This window comes from Populus trichocarpa, chromosome 10 (assembly GCF_000002775.5).
Source record: "Populus trichocarpa isolate Nisqually-1 chromosome 10, P.trichocarpa_v4.1, whole genome shotgun sequence".
Classification (NCBI taxonomy): Eukaryota; Viridiplantae; Streptophyta; class Magnoliopsida; order Malpighiales; family Salicaceae; genus Populus; species Populus trichocarpa.
In genome coordinates this window covers 395,419-416,430 of record NC_037294.2, presented here as the reverse complement: position 1 = coordinate 416,430, position 21,012 = coordinate 395,419, and the positions used below count along the sequence as shown (strand labels likewise).

The following is a 21,012-nucleotide window of genomic DNA, read 5'->3' as shown; positions in this document are numbered from 1 at the left end:
CATCAACCCTGGTATCGTTCAGTTGTTGTTGGATTTGATCATATGCCTGGGGGTGCTTCGGATTGGTGGTTTCATCCACCCTTTTGGCATCTTGGGATCTCGTTTCAGGAGGCATTTGAGTCTGAAAATGTTGCTCTGATACCACTTGGAGCAACTGACTTGGGCAGGGGATTATCAAATTTAAAACGACCGGTAGTGACTCAAAGATGAAGGGAAAGAAGACGATAAATGGTGAGAAATAAGTGAGGTATAGGGCTAGAGAGAGAGAGAGAGAGAAAGAAGAAGAAGAAGATGATGAGAAAATAGAGAAGGTGTGAGGAAAGAATCTCCAAGAAAAAGGAAATGGGTTCAATATTATTTCTGCATGCCTTTGTTGAAAACAGAATGCCATATATATAGCAGTCTTTCCTTCTAAAACATTCTCGTGCTTTCCTTATCATCAACACGTGGCTACTAACAAGAAAAATAAAACGCAGAGTATTGACTTATAATCGCTACACACCGTATTATTAAAATACTACCTTTAATTTGAATTCCCCCATACAAACCCCAGTTATCAGTTTCTTCCTTGCAACAGTCTGCAGCTAGGCGCGCGGGTCTGGCCCTGGCGCTTAGGGCATGACAGTCATGCCTGACCTCAGCGCCAGGTGTCTGACAGCCATGTCATGCCCCGACGCTTGGGACCTGCAACCTTACCATACCTCAACAAAATCCAAACTGATCATTTTATCCTCAATCATTCTTTTAATGCTAAATGTATCCTATGAAAAAGACAACCCCACCCCCACTGTATGTCTATCAAGTTTTTTTAGCAAGGACAATTATGTTATTATACTACTCCAATCCAAAGTAATCTGTGTCCTTAGTAAACAATAAGAGGGGCACTGAGCTTTTTAGTTTATTGTATAATTGTAAGATTTTTTCAAGAATATATTTTTCAAGAAGTGAGTGCGACCAACTTCCAATACCTTTTGAATCAATTTTTTGAAAATAATACAATTGTTAGTATCATATCTATATGAATCATGCCACTTCTAATGTTTCTTCCCTTTTATTTGTTCAATAATGAGGTTATATGATTGCTTAGGAGTTTGATTTGTTCTCATTATATCAATTAACTTAATATCTCTTCTCCTATTTCAATATCAAACGAGTATTTTTTATTTCATCAATAGTTTTGGTCATTTTTATGCTCATTAGCCTTTTTTTTTTTTTTACATTTTTAATGTAATGATCTCAAATAATTTTCCCACTTTGCATTCTATGACTAATATTAATTATTGTTGAATTTTTCCAAACTCCTCGTTATTATAGATATTTTATGCACACACTAAATGTTTTTAACATTTTATCTGTCGATCATCTTTTTACACTTTTAATCTATTAACACTTAGCCTCTAGGGTATATTTGGTTTGGGGTTAAAGAGGTATTTGACATTGAGGTTGAACCTATTTTTCATCAAAATTTGATTTTTTTTTCGTTTCAAATTAATTTTTTTCTAGTGTTTTTTTATCGTTTTGATGTGATGATGTCAAAAATAAATTCTAAATAATAATAATAATAAAATATTATTTTAATACATTTCCAAGCAAAAAACACTTTGAAAAGTAACATATACTATACTTTTAAACATCCTCTAAGTGTTAAAGTGTAAGAAAGTGGCGGAGGGTAAAAATATTAAAGATATTTGATATGTGTGTAAAAAAGATTTTTAGTGATATGATCTAATTTATTTTAAATCAAAATTGAATTTACATGTAATAATAAATAATATATTGTAATGGGATCTATTTGTTTGGTATTTGTAAAAAGAAGGAAAATTGAGTGATATGATCTAATTTATTTTAAATCAAAATTGAATTTACATGTAATAATAAATAATATATTGTAATGGGATCCATTTGTTTGGTATTTGTAAAAAGAAGGAAAATTGAAAGTTGGAATTAAGAAAAATATTCACACAAATTTCAAAATTTTCCGTATTAACGATCTTGTTCCCCCACCCCTTTACAAGTGTTACGTATTTGGGAGTTAATTATTAACTCATTTAACCTTTTCACCTCCCATAAAAAAGGTAGTAAAATATTAACCCTTAACCTTTTAATCTAAATCTAAACACAACTCCAATTTTTAACCCTAAACTAAACAAACTAAAAGTAAATTTTAATTGGTCTCAAGTCTAGTTTATATCAATTAGCCCCCTCAATTCAATTTCTTCTTCTCCGGTATAGATTTACTCAAGTCATTTTTTTATTTTAAATTTTTTTTTTACCTTTTGTTTCGGTTAGTATAAATTAATTTTTTTTTTTAACTTTCTAGCATTTTTATATGTTTTCTAGGTTGAAAAAAATAATAATTCAACCATGGGAAAAAAAAACTAGTTTGGAACTATAGTTCGAGGACAAGACAAGTTGAACATTACTTGGAGTGTGATTAAAGTTAGCACTTCATTAATCACACTGGAGGTTCTTTACGGCATGTTAAGAGAAGAAAGTGGACGTGATGAGTAAAACTCAAGGGATATATTTTGGTAGCTAGAGAACTCAAGGGATATATTTTTGCTTGTTTAAACATTGATTCTCTCTTAATTGTAGAATTGGTGAAGGAGAGGATAATGTTGATGAGTGATGCTCTAAAACTAGTTTTTATAAAATTTATTTTTACTAATAAAATGTCTTTTTCATTGATTTTATGTTTTTATTTTGTTAATTCAAATCCATTATTTTTTCAATTTCAAACATTAAAATTAAATTGAAATTTATACATGCTACCGTTTAGATTCAACTAGTAAGGTGGCTCGCGCTACGCCGCGGACCAACTTTTTTTTCCATAAAAAATATCAAAAAAACCTATGACTCAAGAGCATTCGATCTGTCTGCAAAGGGAGACCCAAGAGCATTGGGTCCGGCGTTGCATCCCCAAGGCTCTTGGGCCTGGAGTTGCCGCCAGACCCAACGCGTTGCAGCCACACCTAATGCTCTTAGGTTTGGCCGCAACACCACACCCAAGAGTATTGGGTTTGGCGCGTTGGGTCTGGGTTCGGCTGCAATGTCATACCCTTACAGCCACACATAACGCTTTTGGGTTTGGTTCCCGGACCCAAGAGCAATATTTATAATATAAATTATAATACCAATAGTACTATTTATAATACAAATAATAATATTTCTAATATTAATAATAATATTAAACTTGTCTGATCCAAGTTCTTATAGTTTTTAATCCATTCAAATTAAATGTTTGGTTTTTCTTCAATAGTAATAATATTTTATTTCAAATTTATTAATGATGATGATGATAATAATAATAATTTTGAATTTTACCCTTCAAATCAAATCTATAGTTTTTTTTTCAATATTAATAATATTAATTATAATAAAAATAATAATATTTATAACATAAATAATAAAATTTTTAATATTAATAATAATATTAAACTCGACTGACCCAAGTTTAAGTGGGCCTGACTGTAATACCAGGCCTAAAAGTTTTGAGCACCTATTAAACGTCAGGCCTAAGAGCCTTGAGTCTGACTGCAACACCAGATCCATTAGCCTTGGGTTAGGTCGATGGACCTAAGAGCCTTGGGTCTAGATGTCGACCCATTAGCTTTGGGTCTAAACACCTAACTCAAGTGTCTTGGGCCCGGATGCCGGACTCAAGAGCCTTGGGCCAGACACGAGACCTTAGAGTCTTGGGCCAGGTGGGGTTGCAAGACCCAAATGACTTATGTCTGTGCCCCTGCCACACCCAAGAACCTTGGCCCAGACGTCCCTTTCCAGCCTCAAGTTTCTTAGGTTTGAAAGAGGATGTCAAACCCAAGTTAATAATAATAATAATAATAATAATAATAATAATTTGTTTTTATTAGCTAGCTATGGAGTTGTTGCGGTGATAAAAAACTCCTGGACATTAAGTCAATGCTATATTTGAAAAAAATAGAATTCAATTTTATTACTTAGAATAAATTGAAAATGCAAGGATCAAATTTAATATTAATTTTTTTTACTTTTCATGAAGCGTGGATTTTAAAATCTTGATCCCTAAAGTTTTTCATTTTTTTAAATTTTTTTTGATAATCTACACTTTATTTACTTTGCATTTTGATCCCTAGATTTAATGAGGTGAGAGAATTACTAAAAAACAAGGGAGGAAATAGAAAGTTTTCAATTGTTTATATTTAGACAACTAAAAAAAAAATCTCAATGTTATTGAGTTTTATTTAATGAGAAGAGTTCAATTGAAGTGTTTTTGACCCTTTATTTTGCCAGAAAAAATAAATCATGACCTGTGTTTTTTTTCTTGTTCTAGATAATTTTTGATTTTTTGATTAATTTAATTATTTTGAAGTTAGATATGAGTTTGTTGAGATTTATAAAGTATTTTACATGAGAAAAAAGAGTTTTTCTTTTCAAGAAATCGAACCTAACTTCCCAGCTACTGGAGAAATTTGCAAATTCAGTAGATTTGACTAGAGGGAGGCATGCGTACATGATTTTATTTTATTTTATTTTCTATTGCTCTTCAAAACTTGTTTGATCCCATTTCTCTGTGTTGATCATGTTTCTTCCCTTTTCATCCCAAGAGAGGCAAGAAGATAATTATGCGAAAACTACAAGTCCAAAGAACTTTTATTCATTCATTCATTCTTTTTTATTTATTTTATTTAAACAATGATTTTTTTTTATCACAATCCTGGTTCTTCGTATAAAAATTTATCATGATCTACAATGCAATTTTCAATTAGAAAAATAAAAAATAATATCTAGATTATCTTTATGTGACTATATGAAAAAAATAAAAGAATAAATAAATCAATTTTCATTTGTAATTATTCATAAAGTAATTTTTAATATTATTAAAAAATATCTAATTGTATTTAAAAATCATAAAATAATCAAATAACTTTTAAATATCATTTTAATAATTTTATTTAAAATGAATTGTATTATAAAATAAAAAAAATAATAACCATACAAAAAGCCAATTACGCTTAGGTAACGAAGCACAATAATGCTCACTTGGATTAAAATAAAAATCAAGTATTATATGTCGATGACGTATTATTTTTTTTTAAAATAAAGATGAATGACGTATTTTCTGTTTAAATAAAATATTTTTTACTATATTTTTTTTATTATTAAAAAGATAATATATATTTTTAACATATTTTTATTCAAAAACACCTCAAAAGCATGTTTAAAAACTTCAACAACTTTATTTATAATCCTAAAACACTTCTAATCACCTTAAGAGTCAATAATCAAACTGAATAAAAAAAATTAGAAACCCTGATATATCTTTTATGGCATGTTTAAAAGGTAAAATTATCATAATTAAATTACTCTTTTCATGACGATTGCATTTATATTAATATCGATTTTTTTTTATTTTATGATAAAAATGTGGTCGCCAAAATTTTTCTCTGTCTCAAGGACTCTCTCCCATCTCTGACAGTCTTTGATAGTAGGTGAATAATAAAAGTCAACAAATCTTCAAGTCTAGAGTATAATAATATAATGACGTCGAAGAAGATAAAAATATAAATCACGGATAGGTTTTGAGAAAATCCAACCCATAGGAGAGAGGAGAGGAGAAGAGAAGAAAGGAGAGCTCAAAAGGCAAATCTTCCCGTTAACGAAGGTAATTTCGTTTATGTTTTCTCATTTCTTGTTTTTTTTCTCTCGAAATTTAGTTATCATGATTATGGTTTAGTTTCAATATTATAAGAATTCAGCTGGGCTAGCTGGGCTAGCTGGGCATAATAGGATATGATGTGAAATTTGATTTTTCTTATAACATAAAAGCAAAAACAATATCAAGAGTTTGGTGGGATTTGTTTGATTTATGAACCCATCTATTGATTTTTTAGAATCTATGCATCAACCCATCATACCTGGTTTGCCGGATGACTTGGCCTTGCGGTGTCTGGCAAAGGTATCTCATGGGTACCATGGACTTCTTGAATCTGTCTCCAAGAGATGGAGGGATATGATTCGCAGCGCTGATTATGCCCGCTATAGAGCGAAGCAAGGATGTTGTGGTGATTGGCTGTTTGTTCTTACTGAGCAGTCTAACAACCACTGGGTTGCCTTTGATCCTGAAGCTGACAGGTGGCATCCCCTGCCAAAGGTTTCTGGGGATTGTGCTGACCGTCAGCATTTTGGATTTTCCTGCGTTTGTGTTTATAATCGACTCTTAGTCATTGGGGGCTCCTATGCACCACTGGATTCGTCAGTTCTAATTCAAAGACCTTTAATAACAGATAATGTTCTCCAGTTTGATCCATTTAAGAAACAGTGGACTAGTGTGGCAAGAATGCGAACACCACGTTCTCACTTTGCTTGCAGTGTTATCGCTGGTAAGGTTTATGTTGCTGGTGGGCGCAACTTATCTTGCACCAAGGGGCTTGCGCTGGCTGAGGTTTACGATCCTTTAACAGACAAGTATGTTCATTTGCACAACTGCAATATTTATTTGTGATGTTGTCTAACACCCCTGATAATTGTTTAGTGACTACTGGTTGCTTCTTATTAAACACCAGGCTTTTGCATGCTTTATGATTTGAGTGCATGGTTAATTACCAAAAGATGATCTGTGTTTTTGTTAATCATCTAAGCTGTCATGGTCCTCCTTTTTCTTTCCATCATTTTCTCCAGTCTTGCCTGGAACGTTTCTATTGTCAAAGTTTACAAATTTATTAGCTGAAAATTTGATTATATCTTCTTTTTTTGTTAAATCCATCACCATTACAGTTTACTGCTTAGGTTTATAATGACATTCCCCAATCAATCATGCATCTTCATTAAGTCAATATGGATATTTGCTTTGGAGTATTATGCATGTACATGCACAGAAAAATCTATGTTAAATGGCTGTAACGCTTTTTTTTTTTTTTTGGGGGGGGGGGTTGTTTGTGATTGCGTTAATTCCATGAACAATACTTAGTCCACAGTACCTCATTTAAGGGCTAATGGAATTAAGATCTTGTTCAAATTCATCTTTTTCTAGTGCAATTGGTTGCTGGTTATGACATAGCAGAAATTGCAGATGGGAGGAATTGCCGCCAATGCCGGCACCACTGATGGACTGCTTAGGATTATCATATAAAGGCAAATTTCATGTTTTGAGTGACCAGGTTGGCCTGTCAGAGACAAACATAACTCACGTTTTCAATCCATCAATTAACACATGGTGCACAATGGAGGACATTTGGCCTTTCTCCAGGGCAATGCAATTTGCAGTTCAAGTCATGTGTGATGGAAGAGTATACACAGTTGTTGATTGGGGTGAGAGCTTGATTAAAACAAGGGACTCTGAGGGAGGAGAGTGGTACACTGTGGGTTCAGTACCTTCAGTCATTCTTACAAACCACACGAGGGCTTTGGAGGCCTTTAGTTATGGTTTTGCTTCCCTTAGAGATGAACTGTATATATTGGGTGGAAAGGTTCTCAAGTGGGAAGAGGCAGGAGCTGGAAGGTTTGACATCGTGAGATTAGATTTGGTGAGGTTTTGCAATCCAGTAGCTAGGCCTTTAAAATGGAAGGAAACCAGGCCAATGTGTGGACCAGCATGTGGCTCTATTCTAGGATGTGCATCCCTGGAAGAGGAAAGTTGTTCTCCACCGAGGTAAAGGAACCCTTTGTTACTTCGGTGTTCACCATCTCTCGGCGAAGCCTATATTATGACTTTGTTGAATTTTTACAATCCTGTAATTGTAGTTTTTCTTAATAAACTGCGTAGAGTTTTCTTTGATTAGAATTCTCCTCGATCTTGTGGCTAATGTACCCTCTTGTATGCTTCAGTTAGACGAGAAGAATGCACTTGTTATGGCCAATGCAGTCACGGCTAATACAAAGGTGGGAGGCGTGTAATGGCAGTGTCCTTTCAACCAGGCGCATCAGTCAGTCATTGGACATCCGTTGACACCATGTTTGGCTTACCTTTTAATTCTATTCCACTCGAAGATGACACAAGGCAGGATCAGTTTAATGAAAGATTCCTCGTCTGGTTAGCTTGCTTTTTAATTCCAGGATTAGTTTAATGAAGACGGTTTTTACTTGAAGACTTTCCCTTGATGATGCCTTAACAATCGATTTGCAAGATTGAGAACAGGAAAAGACAGGAGAAATATGGCTCAAGTCTGCTTCACTGTTTCTCTTTGTTTGTTTATGCCTATTGGAATACAAACGCTTTTCTCAATGTTCCTAACCACATTGTGACTGAAACTTGGGGAGAAGTAATAACTGAAGCTATATATTCCAAGAACCCTTCTGAAAGGAGCAGTCTGCTTCACTGTTTCTCTTTGTTTGTTTATTGCTCTTTGTTTGTTTATGTTTAGATTGAAAAGCTAGAATTTAGTGATTTTTATCAATCTTCGAAAATAATAGATAGAAATACTGCAAACACAGCCATTGTGACAATGAGTTTTGTCCAGTCCAAAACTTGCTGCCTGCAGTCAGTTTGGGCTATAACATGTATTGGTGGGGTTTTCTGAAAGATTTTATACACGGTGGTGTGCGACGGTTGCATGGAAGAGAAGAAATTGGCGCTTCCTGCGTGAAATTTAGAGGTATTCGAGATTCATGTTTATGGTCATTGATGGACATGGTTCAAATAAGCCCGAACCCTAGGACCTCCTCCATGTGTGGGCTCGGGCGGGGTCCTTGTGGGAACCTACCGTCTCGAGCCTCGCCTGCTTGTCATTGGACTTGGAATTGAGCCTTGGGGGACCCATTATCTCAAATTTCGGTTCTGGATTGTGGTGCCTGAACCCATCTCTCTTTTTTAATTGATTGAACTTAGGGTTTCAAACCCGAATCCGACTACTGGGTTCACTTGTTTTCATCAACTTTCTGCTTATGCCAAATGCATACCCATGAATCATCAAGTAAAGTTTGAAGCAGATGCACAACAACATTCTTTTCTATATCACCACCACATGATAATCGTTTTTGTAAAAGATGGTGGACTAAACCCTACATAGATTATCATATTTAACAATTTAATTACAAAAATTTCTGTTGGTATTTATACAAGTAATCTGTCGATATGTATGTTCTCGACAGAATCACGGACGAAAACAAATCTCATGTGGTAGTGTCGGGGACTCTTGAATATCTAAATTAACGCCTGGAATCTCTTGAAGTTTGCTTTAGAATTTGTCATTTATAAAAACTTTTTTTGACTGAGTGTTGTCTTTCAAATGAAACTACACAAAGACTTCATTATTGAGTCATGTGAGATGCTTAGAAAGATCCGACTTGGTAAGCTAGCTTGGTGCAGGGCTTGTTAAGGGCAGCCTAACTTTTAACCTCTTAAAATCTATCAATTAAGTAAACTTTTTGCCAAGTGTTTGAATTTGATAGAGGCAAAAATGGGCGGGTCATGGATGATGATGGGTGGAAATGATAAAGATGAAGATTCCAAGTTCAAAGCTTTTGATTTTTTTTCTTCATTCTATTGACCTAATCTTTTTTATGTAATTTCTAATTATATTTAACCAAATTTATTATTTTTGGGATGTTCGTTTGAATGTTGCATGAACATTTAATAAATCTGTTTTTATATTAACATGTTAAGACAATTCAAATACATTGAAAAATAAAAATTAATTGAAAGTATTTTTTTTAAGATTTTTAAAAAACACAATACAACCGCAAAGAATAACAATTGCTAAATAATAAGAGTGTTTTTTTAATTGTAGGAGGGTTGTTTTTAAAAGTACTTTTTATTTGGAAATAAATCAAAATAATATTTTAATTTTATTTTTTAATATCAATTTGAAAATATTAAAGAAATAAATTCAAAATAAATTCTTAAATAAAAAAACAAACGTGATGTAAAGAAGTGGTCCTACCATGAGGCTGTTATAATGGTTTCATGATCATAATTCGTGAAAAGCTGAGAAAGTGAGTCCCTGCATCCTTCTAGCTGGCTGGCAGCAAGCCTTCATGATTAGCGAGGGTGTCGGTGGAGAAGAACTTTCAGGTCACTGCCAAAACAAAAAGACGAGTGAGTGTGGACCCTTCTTCAGACCCCATTTCGTCTTCATCCCTTTTTTCATTTCATACCATACCAGAAAAGATACATTTACACTACTCTAATTATCATCAAACAAGGACAAAATGCAGTGGCTTGTCGATTGAATTAAACGTCCAAGACTTTTGTGAGATGGACCCTTGCACGAGTCATAATCTTCTTTCCTGCTGACAAATTTATATTCTTCCAATTTACGAGTACCTTGTGATGGGCACAATAGAGGAAAGGGTTACCATGCCGAAATCAGCAAGATCTGATTTTTATAGTTGTAGGTTAATCTATCTAGTCGTTGTTAAAAAAAAAAAATGGCTTTGCATTTCATCGAGGGTAGGTGAATCTGTCTAGTTGTCGTGATAATTATTTTTACTATTGTAATTAAACTAGATTTGGTTTTGCGGGTTAATCTTGTGACTCGTTTTATGGATCAATCTCGACTTATTGATTCAGTATTTAATTTAAACGGGTTTTATATTAAATTAGATGAGAGTTAATCCGATCAATTTATCGAATCAATCCGCCAACCGATCAAAACTCTTAATAGATAAGAGTTCATTTTCTTGATTTCTCACCAATAGGAATGGCTGGATTCTCTTATACCAAGATATCATTGGGGTTGGCTTGCCCCATCTTTGTTGATTCTTGGTCCTTTATGGGGCTTTTTAGCCCCCTTTTTGTAAAAAGTATCAAGTATCTTTATTAAATGAACGTTGTCAAATGATAATGATTTTAAAAATTGTGTAGTTTTGCTGTAAAAAGCTTGGAGAAGTAGTGCTAGTGTTATCTTGTCTGCTCCATCTGTCCAATAAATATATGTATGAAGAAGAAGAAATACCACGTTGCCTCTCCTTCTCATTCTGATATAAAGTTGCTGGGATCGGCTTATCTTACACTCCTATATACGTGTATATATATTCTGAAATAGTTAATGCAAGCAGTGAGAGGAGGAGGAGGAAGAAGAAGATGATGACGTTGTACTTGTGGTTGGGATTTATGTATGGGTTAATGATGTGCTCTTTAACATGGAAATGTGTAAACTGTTTTGAATTCGAACACTCTCAGCCTCTGCCTCTCCAAGATTGGAATAATAATGTCACTTATAAAGCAGCAGCAGAAGCATTTGCATATGCATATGCTCGTCGCACACCACCGTTAATGGTGGGTCTTACACTTGTTAATGCAGCTGCTTCAAAGGGAGCTGGTACCTTCTTATTACTCTTAACTCTCACCTCATCTCCTCCGTAACTGATAATATGAATGATAATGACTTGCAACCTCACCAGTTTTCTCTCTTGTTATTCGAATAATATGCAGTCTGCCTGGACGGCTCATTACCAGGGTACCACATCCACAGAGGATATGGATCAGGCGCAAACAGTTGGCTCGTTCAATTGGAGGTATCCAGCTACTTGCTCTTCTATCATGTCTTGTTCTTCAGGATTCAAGCCTTCTCCTAAGCACCTGCTCTCTCTCTTTCTTTCTCAAACAGGGCGGAGGATGGTGTAATTCAATCAGAAAATGTGTTTTTAGTAAGAAAACACGCCATGGTTCTTCACATTATATGGAAAAGCAGATACCTTTTGAAGGCATACTCAGCAACAAAGCTGAAGAAAATCCTGGTCATTCATGCCTCTTAACAACTTCTTCACATGACTTGCTCTCATAATTCTTGCACAAATTATAACTGCTATGTGCATTTGCAGATTTTTATAATTGGAACAGGGTCAAGGTTCGTTATTGTGATGGTGGATCTTTCAGTGGAGACAGTCAAAATGAGGTCAGTGATCTTTCAGCACTTATTTTCTTTTATGTGCTTTGCCAAGTCTGTTCTTCAATTGCACAAGTCTCAAAAACAGGAACTGAAAATCTTGCATTATTCATAAACTTACTTCTGTCCCCGCTCATCTACAGTACCACTCTCATTTACAAATATTTATGTACATTTCCCCACAATCAGTAGTTTGAGGGTATTGCTGACCTGCTCACTAAGCTGCTGGACTTGAGCTGTATTCTCCAATTAAAATTTATTTGTTTTGCTATGGAAGATTGAATGAAATTTACCAGGCCTCTGGCTGAGTGAATAACGACTTCATCCTTACTCCACAGGCAGCACAACTCTATTTTAGAGGACAAAGAATCTGGTCAGTTGTCATGGAAGATTTGATGTCGAAAGGAATGCGCTATGCTAATCAGGTCCCTCAAACCTGCCATACAACTTTTATGCACTGTTTTAGTTTTATTTATTTGTAGGTTCTTTTTTTTCCTCTTTGTTGTTTTCTAGGCTCTTCTGTCTGGATGTTCAGCTGGGGGTTTAGCATCTATACTACATTGCGACGAATTCCGGCATTTATTTCCAAGAACTGCTAGAGTCAAGTGCCTCAGTGATGCTGGTTTATTCCTTGACGTGTAAAGACCTCGAGATCCTTGCATTTTCACTCCTCATTGTGTTTCCAATATTAGCATGGCTAAACTGCAGTAGTCTCTTGTATGCAGACCTGACATCTCTGGTTGGCGCACGTTAAGATATATGTTTGCAGGAGTGGTCACGCTGCAGGTACCTAGACTTTCCTTCAGATTTTCCATTACAGTGATTCAGTGCTGCGAATCTTGAGGATTCACAGCGACGTATGGGTATATCAAGCACAACGAATTACTCAACAAGAAAATATTTTGGCATGGCTCTTTTGTTGGCCCAGATGGAAATCATTATTCCTGCAGAAAGTCATTAATTGATGATTCTATTCCTATCATCTTGTCTATTGATATTTTACTTTTGTCAGACTCCATAATGATCTTTTAAGCTTAAAACAACTAGCTATTTAGTTGATCCTAACATCGAGTCAATCAATTACTCAATCTCAGTTTGTCTGGACTAGTCCGAAGCAATTCTCTATCGTTCAAGTTAATGCTAGAATGATGCTTCTTCATCCAATCCATCTTCACTTTGTCATCTACGTTTGCTTTATAGCATTTCTACATTATCTTTACCGTCTCCTTTGAGCTTTATGTATAAAGATCATGCTTCTTGCGGTGGATTTCTTTGCTACCTCCTTAATTTTTGAAGTCGGTTGACAATGGCAGAATCATGTATTTCCATTGAACACAGTTCCATACATCACGTTAGCACTGGTTTTTTTAGTGATCTGAATAATTTTCTTTGTGTATTTGTTCATTTGTCATGATCTTGATTCTTGAGGTTAAAACTGGTTTAGAAAAACTACGTGTTTAATCTATCGCAGGGGATGCAAAAGAACCTGCCCCAGGGTTGTACTAAACGCTTCAATCCAATCATGGTAATCTTTTTCCTGCAGCACCTATGTTGCTTGCCATTTTATTTTTTCTCTGATATTATTCATGAATCTTCTTTGCTCAGTGCTTTTTCCCTCAGCGATCAATTGCTAGCGTCAGGACTCCACTTTTTCTTGTCAATACAGCTTATGATACATGGCAGGTATATACCGCATTGTGTCTGTACTGCTCTAAAATTTAAACTAGTTAATGAAATATAAACGAATTTACTATCTGAGGAAGTTTCTGTCATTCCTATCTGCCTCATGTGTGACGCATACGCAAGGGTGTCACGACATGTTAATACCAACACCTTTTACGGCACCAGTGTATGCACTAAATCGTTCATACAGATACAGTCAGGTCACTTGCATTCGTACTAAATCCATATGAGATTTCATGCTTCACATGAATACATTCTACTATTTACAGAGAGTGTTTGATGACACAAAATAACAATGATTTGTTCGCGTTTGCTTTTCCTTCAAACAGATCCAGGTCAGTTTAGCTCCTGCCTCAGCTGATCATCATGGAAACTGGAATGGATGCAGAAAAAACTATGCACGCTGCACTGGATCACAAATTAGTTTTCTTCAAGGTGATTTATTACTGTTCCTACAAATGATAGTTTCATGATATCACTTTTTTGTCGATGCAGTATTTTGATGATAACTTCTATGGTAACTTACCACCACACTTGTTTCACCTGAATCAGGTTTCAGAAATCAAATGCTCTATGCTGTAAGAGGCTTCTCAAGGTTGAAGAAAAATGGATTGTTTATAAATTCATGTTTTGCTCATTGCCAGACAGAGAGACAGGACACATGGTTTTCTCCAGGTTCTCCCCACATTAAAAGCAAGGCAAGGCCCTTCCAACCTAACTTGTTATTCTCTGAAGTTAATACCACATCACTGCTTTACATAGTATGTGCTTAAATTCATTTGTTAAATACCCTATTTTGAACACAAAACAACCCTGCTTTTGGCCCCATCAGTGTGAATCCCTGCCATCAAATTCTTAGATAACATGCAACCGCTTCGCTTGTGTCCGAGTAAGAAACAATCAAAGGAAGAACACCACCAACCAATGCCTTTGCATTGCCTTAATGCCACTGAGCACAAAATTATTACCATCATAACTTTCAAAAAACTACAGTTCCTTTTCTTTTGAGAGTTTTAATTATAGTCAGCTGAGGCGGGCTCTCTGTGATGCAATTGATGATCAACTTACAGGGGATAGCGGAGTCTGTTGGCAACTGGTATTTTGATCGTGCTGTTATTATGGCTATTGACTGTCCGTACCCTTGTGACCATACCTGCCACCACCTGGTGTTCAAGTGATTTTCTAGTTATATAGCTACGATATGTGTCATTGAGCTTTCAAGAAAATAAAATCTCGTTGAGCAGTTCAAGTGATGGTCATCAAGACTCGATTGCCTTTTTCGTTTTTTCTTTTACATCTTCACTGAGTTGAAGGGTCATGAAAGTTGTAAATGGCAACGTAGAATTTATTAGCTGTGAGATTCATGCATGGGAACATGCTGAGAACATGCTGAAGGATCTACTACTACACTTTTGGTTGTCAAGGAAACTTGGGGATACAGTTGCCTGCTGAAACTAGCTAGTTTTGATTCTGACAACTTCTAGGCATTAGGAGTTCAATTGTCAATCACAAAATAATAATGATTAGAAGTACGTTGATCATAATTTCTCATGGCATCATAAGAATTCTGCTTAGTCATTGATAAAGACGGCCAACAGGATGATCATCGGCAATGTTATGATACTGATGGCTCCGTATTTCTAACTTAATATTTTTGTGCTTTTAAATAGCCCAAACCTGTGATATGATTTCAAAGGTTGCGGGGTAGCCAACATATTGTCACCGTTACTGATGAGCAGGAAAATTGAAAGAAAACCCTATGCATATTCCTTGCTAGGAAATGGACTTTGCCTGTCACAATGGTTAAATGTGCTGGCATTTGTGCTTGAATCTACCTTGCACTAGGCAAAAAGTATAGAGTTGATCACTAACATGATTATGGAGGAAGCACTCATTTGGTGCTTATGTATTATTAACCACAACTGGTTGAGTTATTCTCCGGTGATTATGCAAATCGGACAGTATGTCATTAAGCTGTTTTGTGGTGGTCAAATCCTCTTTTCTTTGCCTTTTGTAGATTCGAAAGATAGATAAGAGTGGTTGGAGTAGTAACCTAAGATTTTAGTTCACGCTTGGCATGATTTCTAGGCATGTTGGCATCTTAGAAATTTGAAAGTCTTGTGCACTAGTACTCAATCTGCTCCATACAGAAGACGTAAATTTTTTACTCTTTAACAGATCATGCATGGCATCAATCTGAGATGGTGCCTTGCTGGACTCCTGGAAATTGCTTGCCAAGGCTGTAGTCCCATGTTCCCCCCCACCCCAATCATCATCATAGAAGTAGGCGTTAGAGAGAGAGACGATGAGAAGAAGAAAGTATCTTTTGTGACTTTTTAGCTTAAATTCCAAAATAAAAAGAAAGAAAGAAAGAAAGCTTCAATCTGCAAGTTCTGCCAACCAAGAACCAAGGATTAGCATTTTGATTCTGCCATTTTGATATACAGAAATACTGTAAAATATCTTGCAACAAACACTCTGAAATCACAGCTAAGGTCTTTCTAAAATGGAAGTCCTCTTCCTCTGTGCCATCAAATGTTTGCATAATAAATTTTAAGAGCTGATTAATCCCTAGATTATCCCACAAGTCATTACAACGTAATCACGTGTATACCGAGCTTTGAAAATTATTGTTAGTAATACCACCAGTGATGCCAATTTGCGTTTGAGCCATCTGCATCTATTCGATATTTCTGGTGGTTTGACGTTGATATGGTGCATCACGAGTGTAGTGTCTGTTGATTGTGTTCGGCTAGAAATGATGTGTTGTGATATTCCGACCACTTGATATCTGTTGTCTCAGCATCAGCGGAATGGAGTTGTAAGGTCTTGTCTGATGATCCACCATCATCTGCCAACCCCCATGAGAAGACGTTGCTATCGAATAAGGACTTCTTCTGAAACTCACTACTTTCGCTGCTGCAATTACTTGAATCCCAATGGATGTTATTGAATGTGCCCATTGAGTGAAAGGGAAGACCTGCATGGATTTTATTGTCCATTTGAGCAGATAAGATTGACCTTGAAATCGTGGGTACTAGTGTTCTGGAGTTGAGTTCTTGGTTTGGCTCAAAAAGACTGCACTTCTGGTCAAGCTCTAATTGCTCATGATTCAACTGCTGGACTGGGAATTGCAGGTAAGCAATTGAATCTAAAGGGCTGTGCTGGATGTTGGGGTATCGATTGAATGGCAAAGACTTGTCTGGGAAGAATTCCTGGTGGGCACTGGTTTTGGAGGCATTCAAATTGTCATCTCCTTTTTCAATCTTACAGCTCGATACATCAATGAGTGATGGCTTTGAACTATCTGCCTTGAGATTGAGTGAGATCGCTGTATCCAGTTCTCTTGAGGCCTTCTCAGGGCACTTGCTAGTAGAAAGCTTAACCTCAGAGAGTGGCTTGTGGGTGTTGGGGTCAATACCTTTCTGCATGAGTTTCTTCTTAATGGAAGAGTTCCATAGATTCTTTATCTCATTGTCCGTTCTTCCTGGTAACTGTGCTGCAATTCGAGACCACCTGATAGGATAGGAATGCATTACAGTTCTGTGAGCACAGTTATCATTGATCTGACCTGAATACCGTTAGTTTAATACAAGGAAGAAGGCACTAAATTATTGGCACCTGTTGCCTAGAACTGACTGAAGTTGGATTACGAGGTTCTCTTCCTGGCTTGAGAATCTGGTTCTCTTCAAGTCTGGTCTTAAGTAATTGATCCACCTCAGCCTGCAACTCTTTCCGCACCTTTCAAGACCTGAAAATTCATGATCACATTAGAAAATAAACAAAAACTTGTTAGAAGCAAATTAAATAACATCCCAGGGTTGGCTGGCAGTGGCCTCCCAGAGAGACAAGAAGTGTCACCTGCAAGCTTGGGGACGGAGCTCCAGCATCCATGTCCATGCTCGGTAATGTACCTCAAAAGCTTCTCATCTTCGTCCGGGGACCACAACCCTTTTCTTAGTTTCTGCTTGTAACCGCAAGATTGCCTCCCCATTTGAAGAAGAAATTAAGCTTAATTTCTAGTTGAAGAATGGTCTGTCAGAACTCAGAAGAAGCAAAGCCTTGGGATCTTAATAGGCTTGTGTTTCATTAATGTTATAACTAAGTTGGAAGTGGAAGAGATCAGAAGGAAGGAAGGATGTATACAAGTTTGAGAAAGGGAAACAACATCTATGATGAAGGTCCTGAATTATTATTAATTGATGGAGAAGGGGAAGCCTCAAAAGAAGTGAGAAGTCGCCTTCAAGAGGTTGATACATTACACACATGTTCGAGTCTCTTCTATCTAATTGCTTTGGTTTTGGCCCGCAGCTGTCTCATCAAGGTCCAAGTATCAATTTCATGCACAAGCTGTTCTGAAAAAAAAGACCAGAAAAAGGTAAGAACAGCAGAAATGATTAGATTAGAAGAAGTCTTTGTGTATTGTTTGTATTATATAATAATTTCTTCTTCCTGCATGCTGGCCACCATCTAGGAAATGGGATGGTGACTTATTAGTCTGTGTTTGGCATTTCATAACTTTGGTTTAAAGAAACAGGTTAGGGAGTGTTTGTGGGTGTGTAGTTTTTGTATTTAGATATTTTTTAAAAGTATTTTTTAAAAAATATTTAATTGATGTATTTTAAGTATTTTTTTTTGATAGTTTTGATATGATAATGTCAAAAATAAAAAGTTTTATACAATACAAACAAACTAGAAGTCATGGATTATAGTTTTTTTTTTAAAAATAAATTCAAGTTTCTATCATAATTTATGATGAAAAATCAGGTTTAAATAATGAAAAACAAATAATTTTTAAAATTATAATCAGCTAAAGAGTATATTCATTTGGTAAAGTCAAGAACTGAATATTTGATTCAATTATATATACATTCTCAATCTCACAAGGAATATTTAGTTGGTACAGACAACAAATTAAAGATTTAGGGTTTTAGGGATGCAGCAGCAGAGTTACTTCAATGGTTGTTGCTGGTGTCCATCCATGGCCAGCCCTAACATGATGAACTCGAATAATGATTCTAAACCATGACTACTTTTTGACAAAATAGCAACAAATGGACCCACCCTAATAGAAACTTGTATCAGATCTCAAATGTAACAATCCTGTGGACATGGAGTGAGATCGATCGATGGGAGACAGAGGATCTGTGGTCAAAGGGAGATCTCGATCACACATGATGATCAAGGAATTACTCTGGTCCCTTGGTGAGTGGGATTTTCGGAGGTGTGATGGCCACCGACAGGGATGAGCAACTTAAGCCCTTACATTTTATCCCAGGGAAGCAGGCTACAGCCTCAGTCTCACACAATCTGTGGTCCTTTCTGTGGAATCTGCAGAGTTCTTCAACCTCAATCAAGAAAGATACATAAATTTGAAATATGAGTGCATGAGGGCCCTGAAATTCTGCTCTTTAGTAGCTAAGATCAGACTTTGTCAGCTCCTGGCTAGCTTGGGATGTTTTACAGATGAAGGACGTTTCTGTGATGTGAGGGAGTTCCAGTATAGTAAAAGTTGTATGCGCCTTATTCTTGCGGCTTGTAGCATGTATACACAGCCATTTGATAAGAAAGGGCAACTTCCATTTCATACTTAATCATTGAGATTACAAAATAATAATAATAATAATAATAATTATTATTATTATTATATTTCCTGTTGATTTCAAGGTATACCATGAGAGAAAGTATTGTGGATTCTCATGGTATTTTTTTTCTTTTAAGTATTTTATATTCAGTAGCTAATATTTTTCTTTTTAATTTTATCATTTTATATACATATTGAATGAGAATTGAGCTTGATTCATCAATTTTATCATTTTTTTTCTTTGATAATTTATTTTAATTAGCTTGCTTTAGAGTTCTTGTGATGTCAAAACAAATATTGATATTAAATTAATGCTTAATTTAATAAAATTTTATTTTATTTTATTGCATAAAACAAATTGAAATTACATGTATCAAATTTATCATTTTTTATTTTTTATTTTTACTATTCACGAGGCACACAATTTAAAATTCCAATCGTCAAAGTTTTTTATTTTTATTTTTATTTTTTATCTCTATTTAATAAGGTTTTGACATTTCATTCTCACACTTTATTTGATGGGTCCTACGCTTACAAGAATAAGAACATGGCTTGTTATCTACCTTTATATTTTTTCTTTATTTTTAATTAAAATCCATTAAGATAAATTAATTAAAAATATATTTTGAATATTATTTTATTAAATATTATTCAATTTTTATTTTGTTTTCAAATAATATTATAACATTCTTTTTATAATATTAGCAACTATTTTTGTTTTTGTACAACCCTTCATGATGGTTTTTTTTTTAAAATTTAATTTGGTGGCTTTTGTATGCATGTATATTTTAATTATTATATAATTAAATAAAAAATAAATTTCAAAAAACAAGTTTATTAAACCCAACAAGGTTCATGACCGGGTAACGGGCTTGACGAGTTAACTCGGGTTGACCCAAGTCGATCCAAAATATCATCACCTTAACATTTGTTATTTTTTTTAAAAAAATAATTAACATGACATCTTCCTGAAATTCTTTCAAGTTAGAATAGGTTTAACCAAGTTGGTCGGGTTGCGTTTAGACCTGTCAAGTCGATTAAGTCATATCGGGTCAACTCCCACCAGATTTAATTTAAAATCCTAGCTAGAAAAGAAGTTGAATTGGGGTTCTCTAGGTTGAGTCCCTGGGCTTGATCGTGTTTGATAACATTGCCAAAAAATTAATTATTTAATACGTTCACGTCAAAATTATCATAATATTATTTCTTATTTAAAATTTTTTTATGATTATAATAAGATGTTGTCTAAAAAAAATATTCTAGCAAAAAAACATAAAAAATGGAGTGTGTTAATAAGATAAATGAGTTTTAATTAAAGAGATTTTTTTTTTATTTCAAATAGTCCAAAGTTTTTTTTTATATTTGTTATTATTTCTTTTGGTTTTTAATGAAATAAAGAATATCGAACAAAGTAGAAAAAAATATTAATAAGAAAAAGAAGGAATTATATTAGAAATTATTTTTTTTCTATAAAATTCAAATTATTACTCATTTTACAAAAAAATATATTATCATATAATTAAACTAAAAAATTAAAAAACTCTCGCAGCATGATATCATATTTTTTAATCTGTTTTTACCTTTTTGATTAATCTTTAGTTAGCAATAACAATTCTTTCTAAATTTAGTAGGGTATATAATTCTTAATTTATTTTATTAAATACACATATTAAAATTTCAGTTAATCAATTGAAATTTTTCTCAAGTATTAAAGAAATCATTGATAATCTAATATTTCTTATGTTAAAAAAAAATGATTTAAACTAGCTTGGTGTAAAACAACTACAAAAATCATTATTAGCTCCCGTACTTAATTACAAGTATATTCATGAAAATGAAACCAGTCACAGCTTGCTTCGAAAGCTTAATTATTCACTGTTAGATGTCGCTCAACACTAACAGATATATCATTGCAACTAGCTTGTTTCCAAAGGCTAA

The 21,012-nt window shown here is 34.6% G+C and overlaps 3 protein-coding genes across 4 annotated transcripts; 2 read left to right on the top strand and 1 right to left on the bottom strand.

Annotated features, from left to right (window-relative positions):
- The first annotated feature begins 5,429 nt into the window (after nt 1–5,429).
- Nucleotides 5,430–8,280, top strand: LOC7477211 (F-box/kelch-repeat protein At1g16250). The gene is made up of 4 exons (XM_052456878.1): nt 5,430–5,644; nt 5,874–6,447; nt 7,052–7,630; nt 7,807–8,280. The coding sequence occupies exons 2-4, from the start codon at nt 5,879–5,881 to the stop codon at nt 7,808–7,810; spliced, it is 1,152 nt and encodes a 383-aa protein (XP_052312838.1). The 5' UTR covers nt 5,430–5,644; nt 5,874–5,878; the 3' UTR covers nt 7,811–8,280.
- Nucleotides 8,281–10,531: 2,251 nt separating this feature from the next.
- On the top strand, nt 10,532–15,034 carry LOC7496494 (pectin acetylesterase 10). 2 transcript variants are annotated; one of them, XM_024611139.2, is made up of 12 exons: nt 10,532–11,240; nt 11,354–11,436; nt 11,529–11,658; nt 11,743–11,816; nt 12,146–12,232; nt 12,321–12,445; nt 12,533–12,593; nt 13,252–13,332; nt 13,413–13,490; nt 13,820–13,925; nt 14,043–14,188; nt 14,561–15,034. In XM_024611139.2, exons 1-12 carry the CDS (start codon nt 11,003–11,005, stop codon nt 14,666–14,668), a joined length of 1,317 nt encoding a protein of 438 aa, XP_024466907.1. In that variant the 5' UTR covers nt 10,532–11,002; the 3' UTR covers nt 14,669–15,034. The 2 variants fall into 2 exon arrangements, with proteins under 2 accessions (XP_024466907.1, XP_006378039.1); XM_006377977.3 differs by having other exon boundaries at nt 10,540–11,240; nt 13,279–13,332.
- An 834-nt stretch (nt 15,035–15,868) lies between these two features.
- On the bottom strand, nt 15,869–17,689 carry LOC18102239 (transcription factor MYB8). The gene is made up of 3 exons (XM_024611140.2): nt 17,352–17,689; nt 17,112–17,241; nt 15,869–17,006 (listed from the first exon to the last, which is right to left on the bottom strand). The coding sequence occupies exons 1-3, from the start codon at nt 17,482–17,484 to the stop codon at nt 16,211–16,213; spliced, it is 1,059 nt and encodes a 352-aa protein (XP_024466908.1). The 5' UTR covers nt 17,485–17,689; the 3' UTR covers nt 15,869–16,210.
- Nucleotides 17,690–21,012: the final 3,323 nt, after the last annotated feature.